This window comes from Neofelis nebulosa, chromosome 18 (assembly GCF_028018385.1).
Source record: "Neofelis nebulosa isolate mNeoNeb1 chromosome 18, mNeoNeb1.pri, whole genome shotgun sequence".
Taxonomy (NCBI): Eukaryota; Metazoa; Chordata; class Mammalia; order Carnivora; family Felidae; genus Neofelis; species Neofelis nebulosa.
This window is the reverse complement of record NC_080799.1, coordinates 15640880-15658296: the sequence shown is the minus strand read 5'-3', so window position 1 is coordinate 15658296 and position 17417 is coordinate 15640880. Positions and strand designations below refer to the sequence as shown.

The 17417-nt window shown below is 37.1% G+C and overlaps 1 protein-coding gene across 2 annotated transcripts in view; it reads left to right on the top strand.

Moving 5' to 3' along the window:
- Positions 1–17417, top strand: part of TPST1 (tyrosylprotein sulfotransferase 1) — a 174470-nt gene that overhangs the window by 93375 nt on the left and 63678 nt on the right. For both annotated transcript variants that reach the window (XM_058710766.1, XM_058710767.1), the window contains one exon: positions 13176–13374. In XM_058710766.1, coding sequence (XP_058566749.1) covers positions 13176–13374 — 199 coding nt within the window. The remainder of the gene's footprint in view (positions 1–13175; positions 13375–17417) is intronic.

Genomic DNA, 17417 nt, shown 5'->3' with positions numbered 1-17417 from the left:
TACTTGCCCACTCCAAGCTTGCTAACTTCGGCCCTGGGCTCAGGGAAAATTCTGTTAGCAAAAGACCCACACCAAAACAAAATGTAATTAAATTCACAAAATATAGTGCTAAAAAAAAAAATCTTTAAAGCAGCAAGACAATAGAAGTCATTAACTTACAAGGGAAAACCCATAAGGCTAGCAGGAGAATTTTCAGTAGAAACTTTGTAAGCCAGAGGGAATGGCATGATATATTCAAAGTGTGAAATGGAAAAAATCTGCAGCCAAGAATACTCTATCCAGCAATGCTATCATACACAATAGAAGGGGAGATAAAGAGTTTCCCAGACAAAAGCTGAAGGAGTTCATGACCACTAAGTACCAGCTTTGCAAAAAATATTAAAAGGAACTCTTTGAGTGGAAAGGAGAGGCTAAAAGCAGCAGTACAGAGGTAGGAAACACAAAAGCAGTAAAAATGAATATTTCTGTAGAAAATAAGGAATTCACAAAAAAAGGTATAAAATATAATAACATATACCTAAAATATGGGGAGGGAGGAGAAAAGAATAGGTTCAAACTTAAATGACCTCCATCTTAATATAGACTGCTATATACAGAAGAGGCTGTATACAAACCAAATGGTAACCATATATCAAAAACCACTAACAAATATGCAAAGAATAAAGAGAAATAAATCCAAATATATCACTAAAGAAAATCGGCAAACATGAAAGAATGAAAGACATGAAAGGATCAGAGACAATCTCCAGAAACAACCATGAAACAAGTAATAAAATGGCAATAAATACATATATATCAATAATTGCTTTGAACGTAAATGAACTAAACACTTCAATCAAAAGACACAGGGTAACAGAATGGATAAAAAAACAAGACCCATCTATATCCTGGCTATAAGAGACCACCTGCAAATTGAAAGTGAATGGATGGAGAAACATCTAGCATGCAAATGGATGTCAAAAGAAAGCCAGAGTAGCAATACTATGTCAGACAAAGTAGACTTTAAAACGATTGTAACAAGAGACAACAAAGGACAATATATAATAAAAATGAGGACAATCCAGTGAGACGATATAGCAGTTATAAATATTTATGCACTGAACGAACATAGGAGCACCCAAATACGTAAAATAGTTAACAACAAACATAAACTAATTGATAATAATACAGTAATAGTAACACCCCACTTACATCAATGACATCTAAATACGAAACAATGACACCTAACTACGAAACAATGAAGCAATGGCTCTGAATGACACACAGGAGCAGATGGATCTAATGGATATGTTCAGAACATTTTATCCTAAAACAGCAGAATACACGTTATTTTCAAGTGCACATGCAGCATTCTCCAGAATGGATCACATATTAGCTTACAAAACCTCAACAAATTAAAGAAGATCAAAATCATACCATGCATAATTTCTGACCACAACACTATGAAACTAGAAGTCAACCACAAGAAAAAATCTGGAAAGACCACAAATACGTGAAAGTTAAATAACATGCTACTGAACAATGAATGGATCAACTAGGAAATCTAAGAAGAAATTAAGAAGTACATGGAAACAAGTGAAAATGAAAACACAATGGTCCAAAAACTCTGGTATGCAGCAAGGGCCTCTATGAGGGAAATTTATAATAATACAGGGCTTCTTCAACAAGCAAGAAAAATCTCAAATAAACAACCAAAACCTAAAACCAGCAGAAGGAGGGAAGTAATAAAGATTAGAGTAGAAATAAATGATATAGAAACTAAAAAATAATAGAAAAATAATAGAAATAAAAACAATCATGGGGTGCCTGGGTGGTTCAGTCAGTTAAGCATCCTACTTCAGCTCAGGTCATGATCTCACGGTTCGTGGGTTTGAGCCCCACATCTGGCTCTGTGCTGACAGCTCTGTGTGTCTCCCGCTCTTTCTGCCCCTACCCCACTAGTGCTCTGTCTTTCTCAAAAATGAATAAAAACGTTAAAAAAAATTTTAAATAAAAAATCATAAGACAGCATTATGAAAACTATATGCCAACAAATTGGACAACCTGGAAGAAATGGATAAATGGATAAATTCCTAGAAATATATAAACTACCAAAACTGAAACAGGAAAAAATAGAAAACTTGAGTAGACTGATAACCAGTAAAGAAATTAAGTAATCAAAAAACTCCTAACAAACAAAAATCCAGGACCAGATGGCTTCACAGGCAAATTCTACTAAACACTTATTTTTAAAAATTTTTTAAAGTTTATTTATTATTTTTAATAATCTCTACACCCAATGTGGGGCTCAAACTCACAACTCCAAGATCAAGAGTCACAGGCTCTTCTGACTGAGCCAGCCAGGCACCCCTCTGCCAAACATTTAAAGAAAAGTTCATACCTATTCTTCTCGAACTATTTCAAAAAATTGAAAAGGAAGGAAAACTTCTGAGTTCATTCTCTGAGTCCAACATTATTCTGATACCAAAGCCAGATACAGATACCACTTAAAAAGAGAACTATAGGCCAATGTCTCTGATGAACATAATTGCAAAAAATCTCAATACAATATTAGCAAACAGAATCCAACAATACGTTAAAAAAATCATTTGCCAAGATCAAGTGGGATTTACTCTTAGACTGCAAGGGTGGCTCAGTAATCACAAATCAATCAGTGTGATACACCACTTAATAAAGAATAAGAACCATATCCTTTCAATGGACACAGAAAAAGCATTTGACAAAGAACACTATACAGTCATGATAAAAAAAACCCTCAACAAAGTAGGTTTTAGAGGGAACATACCACAACAAATAAAGGCCATATATGAAAAACCCATAGCTAACATTATACTCAATGGGGAAAAACTGAGAGCTTTTCCTCTGTGGTCAGGAACAAGACAGGAATGTCCACTCTCACCGCTGTTATTTAACATAGTACTGGAAGTCCTAGCCTCAGCAGTCAGACAACAAAAAGAAAAGGCATCCAAATTGGTTAAAAAGGAGTTAATCTTTCCCTATTTGCAGATGACATGATATTATATGTAGGAAACCTGAAAGACTCCACCAAAAAACTACTAGAACTGATAAATTCAGTAAGGTCCCAGGGTATAAAATCATTTTATTTATTTTTTAATTTTTTTTAATGTTTATTTTCAAGGGAGAGAGAGAGAGCGAGCACACACAAACAGGGGAGAGGCAGATGGACGAGGGAGATACAGAATCCGAAGCAGGCTCCAGGCTCTGAGCTGTCAGCACCAAGCCTGACACAGGGCCTGGACTCACGAACCGTGAGATCATGACCTGAGCCAAAGTTGGACACCCAACCAACTGAGCCACCCAGGTGCTCCCAGGATATAAAATTATTTTAAAATGGAAAACATTGAACTCTTTTAAGGCATTATTCTATTTCACTTTTAACTTCTTTTAAGGGTATCTGTTGTATTGAGTTAATAACTCTTGCCTTCCTTCAAGCTTAGTCTTCATTTATGAAATGATTTTTTTCATTTCTGATTTTTTCCTGAGTTCTAGCATTTCATTTCTGAATTATTATAATTATGATTTATGTTGTTATTGCATGTCTTGTATCATTGTCTTAATGTCTTTTAGCTTGTTTTAAAATACTAAGTTATAGGAGCACCTGGGTGTCTCAGTAATTGAGCATTCAGCTTCTGCTCAGGTCATGATCTCACAGTTTGTGAGTTCGAGCCTCACATCAGTCTCTCTGCTGTCAGCACATAGCCCACTTTGGATCCTCTCTCTCCCTCTCTCTGCTCCTTCCCCACTTGTACTCTGTCTCTCAAAAATAAAAAATTAAAAAAATGAAACGGTAAGTTATAATTCTAGTATGTTTTTGAGCTGGTTTTTTTGGTTGTTTTTCATATCCATAGGGATGTTATTCTCATTCTGTTTTTTCTTGTAAGAACTTTGTATGAGATTTGATCTTAACTTTTTTTGTCCATTTGTACATGAAAATAGTTTTCTTGAAATTTTCAAGGAGTAATAGTTCAAGATATGTTTATATATTTCACAGATCTCTTTCTGTTTTCTTTGGAAGATTTTAAATAATGTGGTGGTTTACTTTTTGATATTTCCTGGCTCTCTGCCCTATTCTCAATCATATTCTCAATCTTCTCATTCCTTTGTCTCTGACCCTATTCTGACTCTACTCTTAGAACTTTCTGTTTAGTGCGGTGCCCTGTCCTGGAAAGGAGCTATGGCTCCTTGGCTGGTTGGTTTCAAGAGTTCATGTTTCCCAGCCTTCTCTGACTCCTTTCAGAACTTAACCTTTGTACTCATCTTCAGATTTGGGTGACACCCCTCCCAGTTTCAACTATATTCTAAAATAGATCTGGTGTAATTTTCAAAGTACAGTTGATCTTTGAGTAACATGGGTTTGAAATGTGCACATCCACTAATACATGGACTTCAATGATATATTGGGAAAATTTGGGGAGATTTGTGACAACTTGAAAAAATTCTCAGACAAACCATGTGGCCTGGAGATAGTGAAAAAAAAATAAAAAGTAAGGTATGTCATGTGCATAAGATATATAGGTACTAGTCTTTTATCATTTACTGTCATAAAATATATACAAATCTATTATAAAAAGTTAAGTTTTGGGGTGCCTGAGTGGCTCAGTCGGTTGAGCATCCAACTTCGGCTCAGGTCATGATCTCATGATTCGTGAGTTTGAGCCCCACATCAGGCTCTGTGCTGACAGCTCGGAGCCTGGAGCCTTCTTCAGATTCTGTCCCCCCCCCCCCCCTGCCCCCCCCCGCTTGTGCTCTGTCTCTCTCTGTCTTTCAAAAATGAATAAACATTAAAAAAAGTTAAGTTTTACCAAAAATTATGCCCACAGACTTAGAGACTGTACATATTTTCATTTTTTGATGGCTAATGTTGGAAATACGTATAATATCTACAGTGTTTTATATCATGTACAATGATATTGATGTAGGTATTGATAGATAATTCATAGATGAATAAACTTACAGTATCATAAATAGTGCATTTTTTCTTTCTTGTGATTATTAAAATAACATTGTTTTCTAGGGGTTCCTGGAAGGTTCAGTCGGTTAAGCATCTGACTTCAGCTCAGGTCGTGATCTCGCAGTTTATGAGTTCAAGCCTGGCGTCCGGCTCTGTGCTGACAGCTTGGGGCCTGGAGCCAGCTTCTGATTCTGCATCTCCCTCTCTCTCTCCCTCTGCCCCTCCACTGTTCACACTCTGTCTCTTTCTGTCAAAAATAAATAAACATTTAAAAAAAATTTTTTTAAATAACATTGTTTTCTCTAGCCTACCTTATTGTATCACTTTACAGTATAAACTACATGTAATGTACAAAATACGTGTTAATTGACTTTTTATGTTATCAGTAACTCTTCCTGTCAACACACTATTAGTAGTTCAGTTTTGGGGAACGCCAAAGTTATACAAGAGGGATGCCTGGCTGGCTCAGTTGGTAGAGCATGTAACTCTATCTCAGGAATCATGAGTTCAAGTTCCACATTGGGCACAGAAATTACTTAACAAAAGTAAAGAATTATACAAGGATTTTCAAGTGCGTGGACATCAGCAACACTAAATGCCATGTTGTTCAAGGGTCAGTCTTGTAAATGTCTTTTCGATGCCCTGTTGCTACCTTCTCCTTCCTCCCACTCATTTCATGTAGGTATTACCATTATGTTATTGTTTCCAACCACTTGTATTTTGGGGTCTGTAGGGCAACTTTGTCACCTAATTTTATTTTAAATGTTTTTCTTGTTTTTTTTGCTCTGCTATCTGGTTTCTTGGTTTTCGTGGATGATTTGACAAGTTTTAAAAACCTATTCTTGTGGTTTCTCAGACTCCCTCTCATTTTCAGGCCTTGGACTTAGAATACCTGGGGAGGCACTGCAGGATTTTGAACAGAGGAGTGACACAATCTAACTCTCTCTGGTATATGTAATGTAGATAGACCACAGGATGTGAAGGAAGAAGCAGGGTAGCTAGTAGAATATTGTAGAAATCCAGGCAAGAGATAATGTTGGCTTGGACCAGGGGAGTAGCTGTGGAGTTGATGAGAAATGACCATATTTGGATATATTTTTGAAGTATAAATTGATAAGATTTTCAGATGGATTAGATGTGGCGTTTGAGAGAAAGAGGGTAGTCAAAAGACAGTTCCAGGGTTTTTTTATTAAATTTTTTTTCTGTGTTTTTTCATTTTTGAAAGACAGAGAGAGACAGAGGTGGGCAGAGAGAGAGGGGGACACAGAATCTAAAGCAGGCTCCAGGCTCCGAGCTGTCAGCACAGAGCCCAACGCGGGGCTCAAACTCACGAACTGCGAGATCATGACCTAAGCTGAAGTCGGATGCTCAACCGACTGAACCACCCAGGCGCCCCAAGATAGTTCTAGTTTTATTTTATTCTGCACAGCCAGAAGAATGGAGTGGTTTTCAGATACAATTGGGAGGGCCATGGGTATAGTATTTGGGGATAAAATCAGGAGTTAAGTTTGACCTGTGTTGAGCTTGAGATAGTTATTAGACTTCTGCATGGATCTTTGCAATCCCACTATTCCATGGACTGAAAAAGAAAGACATTGCTTATTATAGAAAATTGGAGAATACAGAAAAGTTAGATAAGAATATAAAAATCACAATCACATCACGGTCATTGTGAGCATTTTGATATGATTCTGTGAGAATATATAACACATCACAAAATTGCATTTCTGTTGTGTACACAGTTTTTTAAGGTTTATTTATTTTGAGAGAGAAAACAGGAGAAGGGGAGAGAGGGAGAGAGAGAATCCCAAGCAGGCTCTGCACTGTCAGCACAGAGCCCAACATGGGACTCGGTCTCACAGACCATGGATCATGACCTGAGCCGAGATCAAGAGTCATCTGTTAATTGACTGAGCCACCCAGGTGCCCCTAAATCCACTTTCACAAGACATAACCTAAGCATTTGCTAAGAGTGAAATGGTCTTTGAAAACATGACTTTTAATGGTATTTCATCTTTTGTTTTAGTCTAATAAGTCTAACCATATGGATTATATACTCTTACCCATTCCTTTTTGCCTGTCCATTCTAGCCCTGATGCTTCCTTTAGTCCAGAGAATTTGGTTTCCTGTAGTAGTTGCTGTGTATCATAATTCATACCTGTGGTTTGGCAGCCTGCCTGGTTCAAGAAAGATCCATGCTTTTAAAATGAGTGTTTTGGAAGATTATATTCACCTCAGTCATTTCAAGATTTTGGCGTTGTCCCCGAGGACAGGTGCCTTCTACTATGAGCACTGCAGAGGGAAGTGAGCCTCGATGCCTAGGACTGGGGGAGAATCTGCTGATTCACAGATATCTGGCCTTGCAGCGCTGTTCCCAGGCTGTGGGTGTTGAGAAATCCCAGTCTAGCAGGCACTATGTGTTAAGGTCCCAGTGAGACTAGTGGTATGGTAACTAATTTATATCCTAGTACGATTAGGCGTAAGTGGTGGTTAATTTCTAGAAAGACTGAAGAAGTGAAGGGAATTTAATGAACTGCATGCAGCCTGCAGGTTGTTGTTCTCTAGGAAAGAAAATCAGGCTTTCTGAACGAAGCTCATTTCTCTCTAATAACTGTATCCTTTTGAACAGAGATCAACAAACTTTTTCTGTAAAGGACCAAGTATTTTTGACTTGACAGGCCATACAGTTTCTGTTGTAATATTCAGCTCTGACTTACAGCAAAAACAGCCATAGACTGTACAGAAACTTGTGGATGTGGCTGTGTTCCAGTAGAACTTTATTTACAAAATAGGCAGCAGAGCAAATTTGGGCCACAGTTTGCCAATCTCTGCTTTTGAAGAATGTTTTTTAAAATTGAGTATTAGTGGCTATTATCCTCCGTCTCTGAGGATCAGTTTTCTTAGATCACAAAGCTAGATCACACAGGCCCAACTTCCAGGTCTGCGTTCTCCCACTGCACCTTGCTGCCTCATAGAAAAAGGCAAACGAAACAGCTAGAGCCCCTGGGAAGAGAGGACAGGTGAGTCTGAAGAGCTGATTTGGAACTAAGAAGCAACTCTAAAAGTTTAATTGTAGAAAGTTTGTGTGGCTCATGAGGCAGTGACCTCCTGGAGGATTGGGACCATACCCACCCTCTCGTTTTTTATTTATTTTCTATTTCATTCTATTTTTTTTTTTTTATACTGTAGCTCAACAAATACTCTTTTGAACCTGGTAAGTGCAAAGTAAACACTATTTTTTATTTCTTTTCTTCCTCTCACCTTCCCCACCCAAGCAGCTTCAATACATTCTTGGCTCTCCACTTTCTAAGTGTACCAGGTCTCTCCTGTGTGTAAAAGTTGATGGGGTCCTTCTGTGATGAGGGACAGCACCCGAGACTCCCCCACACAGACCCTACGTGCCCTTAAAATGCAGTCTCAGATTACAATTGACAGTTTTTTTCTATGAAGAGCTAAATACTAAATATGTTAGGTTTGGGGAACAAGATGGTCTTTACCTCAACTACTCAACCCTGCCATTGAAGAGCAGCCATAGATAATGTGTAACAAATGGGCATGGCTGTATTCCAATAAAACTATGACATTGAAATTTCATATGATTTTCATGTGTTAAGAAATATTCTTTTGAGTTTTTAAAAACCATTTAAATATGTAAAAACCATTCTTAGCTTGAAGGCTAGACAAAAACAGGCAGTGGGACTGAATTTGGCCTGTGGCCCATACATTGCTAACCCTTGCCTTAGCAGCTTGGCAATTTGCCCTGATTCATGTCCCACCCTAGGAGAAGAACGGCTTAGTTGTGTTATCTGGAATCACTTACATAGTTTTTAGCTTTTGTCATTACATTTATTATGCTGCATATTAATCATATGTATTTGTTTTTCTCTCTTACTGGACTCTGAGCTTCTTGAGAGGAGGGCCATGATCTAGTCAGTCATTTTTGCATCCTTGGTATCCACCACTTGACCTGACACATAGTGGGTATTCAGAAGATGTTTAATTTGAATTTTAACGATCAATAAATAAAAAATGTCATTACTACTGAAACACTAGAGAAACACCTGACTGATAGGTAGTAGGCCTTCCCAAGTTCTTCCCTTTAGCTGCATGTGGTGCTAGTGGATCTTTGGACTCAGTGGTTACATAACAAAAACCTTTCCAGATTCTTTCATTTTAGAGTTCTGTCACTTTCAGACAAGGGATGGTTGTACTTTAAATTATTACTTTGATCATAATGACAAACAATGGCTTTCATGTTTCTTATGAACAGTGCTATAATCTGGATGAAAAAACAATAATAGCTATTGTTTATTGAGCATATACTACATTCCAGTCTCTTAGTGAACGCTAGTGTTTCTTTAGGCTTCTGGTAACTTTCTGATTACCATCAATTTACCTCTTTTTCTGGGTTCTATACTCCTAAAACAAAACAAAGCAACAGCATTGTAATGCTTTTCCTCCATACTACCTACTGTAATGAGTGATAACACTGTCTACTCTGCCCTTCACATCTAATATGAATTCACCTAGACTCCATCCCCTCTTCCCCATATCTAATTGGCCACTAAGTCTTATCAGTGTTTTTTTTAATGTCGAGTTTTCCTTCTACTTCTATCACTTGCTCTACTGAATTAATAATTTCTCAAGTTTTCCAATATATAGTTAAACATCTTTACTAGTTTTTCTGACCTTACCCCGTCCCTCAATCTGCCTTACCCATAATTATCAGCATTGAATGCTTCTAGCAGTAACCTAATCATGTCAGTCCCATGATTAAAACTCTTCTATCATTCCCATCATTTTCAAGATAAAGTCAATTCCCCAGTCATGACATACAAGACCCTATGTGTGACTCCAGAGCTTAACACACACATGTTTCAGAACTCAGAAATATTTGGACCTCAGAAAGGTCATATAATGTACATAATATTGTAAAATACCCTCTGCTTATTCTGTGTCAGCACTGTGTAATCATACACATTAATATTTCTTCATCAAAGAGTTTGGTTGTTTATGCCAACTAGAATAATGACTATAAATAGATTCCTATCAGTTCAGGTCATGTTTTGCTGCCAGATGAAGGCAAGAAACTGTTTACTTTTTAGAGTTTTTTAGATCTCAGAATTTGAGATAGGAGATTATGGCCCTGTAGATACCCAGTGGTCTGCTAGAGCTGACTTGCCCTGGCTGTCAAGAGCCCAGTTTGCACATCTCTTCTTGCCTCTGCAGTTGGTGAGGCACATTGGTAGTTTGAAATCAGCCATGGAAGGTATGGTATTTATGCCATGGACCTCAGTAAATGCAACAAATCATGGCTTTTCCCCTCCCTGGAGATCAGGTTGTTAAACATTACCAGCAAAGCATTGTATATATTCCTAATATATGTATAGTATATTTGTGTATTTCTACCATTGTGGCAAACCAACTTGCTCACACTACGCAGTAAGGAACAAAAGAGTAAAGTTTTCAGGGAAACACAGAATGTAAAAATTAAGAAGATCAATAAGAGAAACTGGGAAAAATTGGAGCTTTGGAACCAGAACTTCAAATTCTAACTCCACTTTTTCCAGGCTGTATGACCCTGAATAAATCACTTATCTGGATTTCAGTTTACACATTTGAAAAATGGGGACTGATATATTTCTCTTAAGGTTGTTTTAGGGATCTATAATTAGATATCACATGTAAAGCCTAACATAGGATGAATAGAAAATGTTATTCTTTGTTTACTATAAGCCTTATTTTTCTGGAGATGTTTATTTCTGCAGACATGACTCCCATTCTCTAACATTGCTAATGCCCCCACAGAAAATATCATGCAGTTTAGCACTTGTATGTTTTCTGGTTAGTTCATCTTGTGTCAGTTGATCTCCTTATAAAAATGATCCTTGACTTTTCTTGAGCATGTCTGTCTAAACTAAATTTACGGGCGTTCCCCCCCCCCCCCATGAAAAGCTTTCAGTCATTCACTTAATAAACATTAATTGAGCATCTATTACATGTTAATGTGCTAGGTGCCAGTGATAGATTAACAAGACATAGACCCTCCTTATGTTTCGATGGAATGATAGTTGGGCAAGGAAGCCAACTGTTTAAGTGCAGGGAAATTGGGAGGTTTTGTAATCATCTGGGTGAGATGTGATGGTGATAAGAACTGAGGTAGTGGCAGTAGGAATGAAGGAGAGATGTCTTACTCAAAGATAAAAACTGTAGAACTGGATAACTTGGGAGTGATCTTGCTTTCTTTCTCCCTGCCCCATCTGAGATCTCTGGCTTTGCCTTATGGATAGGTGGTGGTGCCATTTATCAATATAAGATGTACATAAAAGGGATCAGATCTTGAGCAGAAGATGATGGGTCCCGTTTTAGACCATCTTAGTTTTGAGGTGTGTGTGGGGTATATGGGTAGGGTGACCATATTTATCATTTACTTAAAATTACTTGAATTTATCATACAAACTTGAACATTTATGAGAGTGAGTAGGATGTGCCCTTAATATTGAAGCTGGGGCAATATTTATAAACTGGACCTGGCCTGGAAAACCCAAGGGTGTCAAGAAAAGATCATTAAATATCAAGCCATACAGGGAAAAAGCATAGAGTAGAAAGAGCAGTGGGTTAAGTGGAGTCCTGAAGAAATTTTTAAGAGAGGGAGGAAATGTGATCATTGAAGCAGGAAGGAAACTTGGAGCTAGTGGTCTCACAGAATCCCAGGGAATAATCATTTTATTTTCTCTTGTCTGTTGTTTAGGAGTAGAGCCCCTTTGAAGGATTCATCATCAGATGCAGACCTCTCTGCAGTGAGAGGTCATGTACATGTTAAACATATACCTGTTAAAAAGGGGTTTTTACCTTTTATTAGAATACTAATTTGAATGACTTAGTTATTATAAAACTCTCTTAAGCACTTTTGTTTTGCAGTCATTTGGCCAAAATCTGCTAATTCAGATCCAGTTTAAATCTAGGTGTTATTTTATATTTATTTTATTTATATTTATTTATTTTATCCTAAGAGTATGAGTTATTTAGTCAAATATGTAAGTATAACCACTACAAGCACAAAGTAAATCTCTAGGTCAAGAGATAGAACACATTTTTTTCTGAAATACTGAAAATCATAAACAGCACTTCTTTTCCTTCCTTATAAAAAAGTGTTCTTCAGGAAGTCAACAGAAAATAGAACAGGGGTGCGCCTGGGTGGCTCAGTCAATTAAGCATCTGACTCTTTTTTTTTTTTTTAATTTTTTTTTTTTAACGTTTATTTATTTTTGAGACAGAGAGAGACAGAGCATGAATGGGGGAGGGTCAGAGAGAGGGAGACACAGAATCTGAAACAGGCTCCAGGCTCTGAGCTGTCAGCACAGAGCCCGACGCGGGGCTCGAACTCACGGACCGCGAAATCATGACCTGAGCTGAAGTCGGCCGCTTAACCGACTGAGCCACCCAGGCGCCCCTAAGCATCTGACTCTTGATTTCAACTCAGGTCATGATCTCATGATTTCCTGAGTTCGAGCCCTGTGTCAGGCTCTGTGCTAACTGCAGGATCCTGCTTGGGATTCTCCTTCTCTCCCTCTTTCTCTGCCCCTCCCTTGCGCTTGCTTGGCTCTCTTTCTCTCTCTCTCAAAATAAACTTTAAAAAAAGGAAAAAAGGAAAAATAGAACAAATGAATATTTTGCATTCTTAGTGAATTACTTTCCTCCTAATATTTTATTATGAAAAATTTCAAACATACAAAGAATTGAAAGAATTACACCTACTAACTATAATTAATATATTGCTGTATTTGCTTTATCACATATCTCTTTGTCCATCTGTTTATCCCTCTAGTCATTCATCTATCCATCTTATTTATTTATTTGTTTGTTTGTTTAATTTTGATGCCTTTCAAGTAAGTTGATTGGCTGTTTTCCTAAGAAATCTTAGCTTTATTTTTTCTGGATGTTGTAATTTGTACAGATGTTTTCAGCTGACCGTTTTTCTTGTTTCTAGAAATATGAAGTTGCCAATAATAACTGTCAAACTTAGAACATTAAAAAAAAGCCTGGTAAATAGTGTCAAGCCCGATTAGTGTCTTCTTTCTCAATAGATTTATAACTGAGACACTTATAATTGTTAAAGTTATCAAAAAGAATTTCCATTGGTCTTTTAATATTATTTATTGGTATTCTAAATAAATACTTATTCATACTGTATTGTTTTCAGAGTGGAGAGATCTACAGACCAAGTCATCAAGCCAGTCAATGTAGGAGCGCTATCAAAATGGGTTGGGAAGATACCCCCAGATGTTTTACAAGACATGGCAGTGATTGCACCCATGCTTGCCAAACTTGGATATGACCCATATGCCAATCCACCTAACTATGGAAAACCTGATCCCAAAATTCTTGAAAACACTAGAAGGGTAAGTGAGAGTTTTTAAAATGAATTGAGAAAACTGAATATGGAATTTGGGTCCTGAGCATTTTTTTCTCATTTTGCTTCTTATTTTTTGTGATCAGAAATTTATTTTAAGTTTGAGAAATTCTATTTGTAGAATGCTTTATCATGAGAACTCTTCCTGCATTTTAAGGGTAACTGTGGCTCTTCCCAGGAAGTATGGGGACAGTTCTTTAATCTTTTTTGTGCAGTTTCTAGGAATGGTGCTGATTGTTGGGGAGATTTATTCTCATAGCCGATTACCACAGATGTGCTGGAAATACCAGAATTATTAGTGCCCTCACTTCTAGGATTTTTTTTTCCTTTGAACCTAATAGCTTACTTTACTTGTAAACCTTTGCTTAAATGAGGCATGATTTCTTGATACTTGAAAACCGAACACTGGCTACATCAGAAGAATTATTACAGAGGTGTAATAAGCAACCTTGCGATTGAAAGTTGTATTAAAGTGTAATTACAGCTTTTTCTCTTAATAAATTATGCTAACATCTTTATAAAATATTGTTTCAGACAAGCTGAAAACTCAGCTAATCTGAATATATACATTTCCGAGTGTAATTTATTGCAAATCAGACCTTAATGTATTCTTTTTTTATTGTGGTAAAATATACATAACATTACATTTACCATTTTGACAATTTATAGGTGTGTAGTTCGGCGGTATTAAGTATACCCACGTTGCTTGTGTACTTGCCGCCACCACCCAGATGAAAAAAGTTCTGGAAGTTCATCTTCCCAAACTGAAACTACACGGTCATTACTCATTCCCTCTCCTTCCAGCCCCCTCTGACTCTACATGCATTCTTGTCTGAGACTGCAGTTTAAACAACACAGCTATGTTAGTGTAAGTTCACTGATAGGCTGTTTGATTTCAAGATGAAAATTCCTTGCTTTTCTCAAGTATTCTCTTGCTTGTGTCAGTGTCCTTCTCTCTCTGCAATCTTAAATCATCTCTTTATTCTGTCCTTCTTTTGATACCTTTAATTGACAAACACACTTACATTTCATGAGGTTAATTTCCATGCAGATTTTTTTCTCTTAAGGATTATATACTTTCATTTTCCTTTTTTAGTTTATAGTAGCTATATAGGAAGAGCTATCTGTCTTCTTATAAACCATCATATATACAGGCAGATCTTCTTACATAATCTTTATCCTTTTTTATGATTTCATATCTACAAACATTTTATTATAAAAATGTAAACTTATACAACTTATAAAATTAAAAAGATAAGAGAATAAAATTCGCCTCTGTTACCAACTATACACACACCATTCTTATTTCTATGGTTTTCCCTTCCTTCCCTGCTTATTGTATAATGTAAGATAGCATTGTTTTATAATCTTACTTTTGCGTGCGCGCGCACACACACACACACACACACACACACACACACACACACGATTTTGTATCCAGCCCTTTCCTCCTAATGTTCGTTAGCATGTTGCTTTTTAAACATAATTTTTCATGGTTACATAATATATTACCAGATGAGCTACCTCAAATCCTTTCTGAAGCACAGTAGTAGGTCAGTAAATGAATGAACAAATAAAATATATTTCCCTAGTATATGTCCTATAATTCATTTCACCATTTTCCTTTTGTTGCTTACAATTTTGTTTGACAAATTATATTATAGTGAACATCTTTGCACAAAATACATTTTTTGGTACAAATTACATTTTCGTCTCTTTTTGTTTTGTTTTTTATTTTTTTAGAGAGACAAAGAAAATGCAAGTCAGGGAGAGGGTTAGAGGCAGAAAGAGAGAGAATCCCAAGCAAGCTCTATGCTCAGCATGGAGCCCAGCCCGATGCAGGGCTTGATCCCACAACCCTGGGATCATGACCTGAGCAGAAATCAAGGGTCGGACACTCAAATGAGTGAGCCACTCAGGCACCCCTAGTGTCTTTTTCTAACGTAGACTAAAAAAAGTAGAATTAAACCAGGTCCAAGTATCTGAAATTTTTTAAGTTGCTTGATACATGTTGATAATTTCTTTTTAATCTTTTGGACTATCCATATAATATAGGTAATTTTATTTTTGATTTTTGCTGATTTTAATAGGTTTCATTGATTAATGTAGCTGAACATTTTCCAGTTATTACCTACATGTACACATTCTTTTATGAACCATCTCTGAAGTTTTAAAAAGGTTTACATTCTGCTAAAGATGAAGTACACATCAATCTAGCATCCATTATCATAGTCCTTGATAATCTCTTGATAATTGGTAATTCCTAGCTTTCTCTTTTGTATGATATCAGAATGTTTTTTATAAACCAGAAATATGTACAAATGATGTTTAGAGGTTTTCCAGGCAATAGACACTATAGTTTTCCTACATGCAAGTTGACTGGCTACATTATCCTTGGTCTGCTTGAAAGGTTGGGAAGAATGCTGTGGTTTGAATCCATGTGACTAGAGAATTTGTTTCATACACATCTGTGGCTTTTTAAAGGGTTTCTGAATTCACACTGGATAAAAACCTTCCTCCCCCATCTCTATTTCTAAAGTGACAAATAATTTTGAGCCAAAAAAAGATAAAGTGTGAACTATAATTGCATTTTTGAGCACTTCATGATAATGCATACAAGCTGGCATTCCTGTTTTGTGGGGTTGGGTTTCGTAGCCCTTCTTGTAATCCAAATCCTATGTTTTTTCAAAGCTTTTTTGCCTGCAAAAATTCAGATGCTATTATATGCAGCATTGATGATCATGAAGTTTCCTAAAGTAATGCTTAGAAAGTGATCTTTGATTGTCAGATGTGATGTGAGAATGGCTCCAGAGAAAGAAGATGGCTCAGGAGATTGTTCCCTTTATTTATGGGATGGGAGTGGGAAGAAATTCACATTTTGACCAGGAATATAGAATCCAAAGCTCCAGGACTAAACGTGCTGGTTTTCATACAGTTCTGGGTAGCCTGGAAGTATTGGTCTCTGAGTCAGCATATTTTGGGGACATGTTGCCCAATTTTGAATAGAAAATCATGTGCTTGGTGGTTGCTGTGACTCAGAGGGTAAATTGGAAATTAAATACTAACATATTCCATACTCTTTCCCATCATAGTCTCTAATCCCAAAATTGTGGCACATTTAAGTAAATAGTGCCCTCTATCTTTTTAGATTTATAAACCTAATTGAGAACATGATGAAATGTATGGATTCCTATCTTAGAAATACCGACACATAGATACACAGAATTTTACCCACAATTTCAGTGAATTCATAGATGTCCCTGAAGCCCATCAGATTAAGGACTTCTGTTTTGTGGCCTCCTTAATCAAACTCATCCACTCGTGTGGCTTTTATTTTTTTTTTAATGTTTATTTATTTTTGAGAGAGAGAGAAAGAAACATAGTACAAGCGGGGAAGGGGCAGAGAGAGAAGGAGAGACAGAATCTGAAGCAGGCTCCAGGCTCCGAGCTGTTAGCACAGAACCCAATGCCGAGCTTAAACTCACAAACCGTGAGATCATGACCTGAGCCAAAGTCAGACACTTAACTGACTGAGCCACCCAGGCGCCCCTTATGTGGCTTCGATTACAGCCTATTTGCTGATGATCATAAATTTGGTATCTCCTAGTGGTTTTCTTTCCTAAGCTCCGAGCTCCATATTTCCATCTGCCATTTGAATCCTTCCACCTACGTGCTCACAGAGACCTGAAACTTGGTGACCAAAATTGAACTTATTTACCAAACGCATTCCTTGGTAGGAAGAAGCTCGATGGAGTTGTTCATTACACTGAGTAGGAATCTAAAGTAGGGGTGAGATAGGATATGATCATCTATACTTGAAGCATCTATGAGTCACTGAGCAGGTAGGAGGAACAGAGTCCTCAGGGCACATGAGTCAAGCCAGAAAACAGTTTAAAGACCTTGTACCTAAACCTGAAGAGAGAGCTGAAAAGCAGATCAAAGTATAAATGGAATATGCGTTGGAAACCTGAATAGACAGTACTAATGCAGAGCAAATAGTCAAATGGAAAAGCAGATATCAGGGTGTAGAAC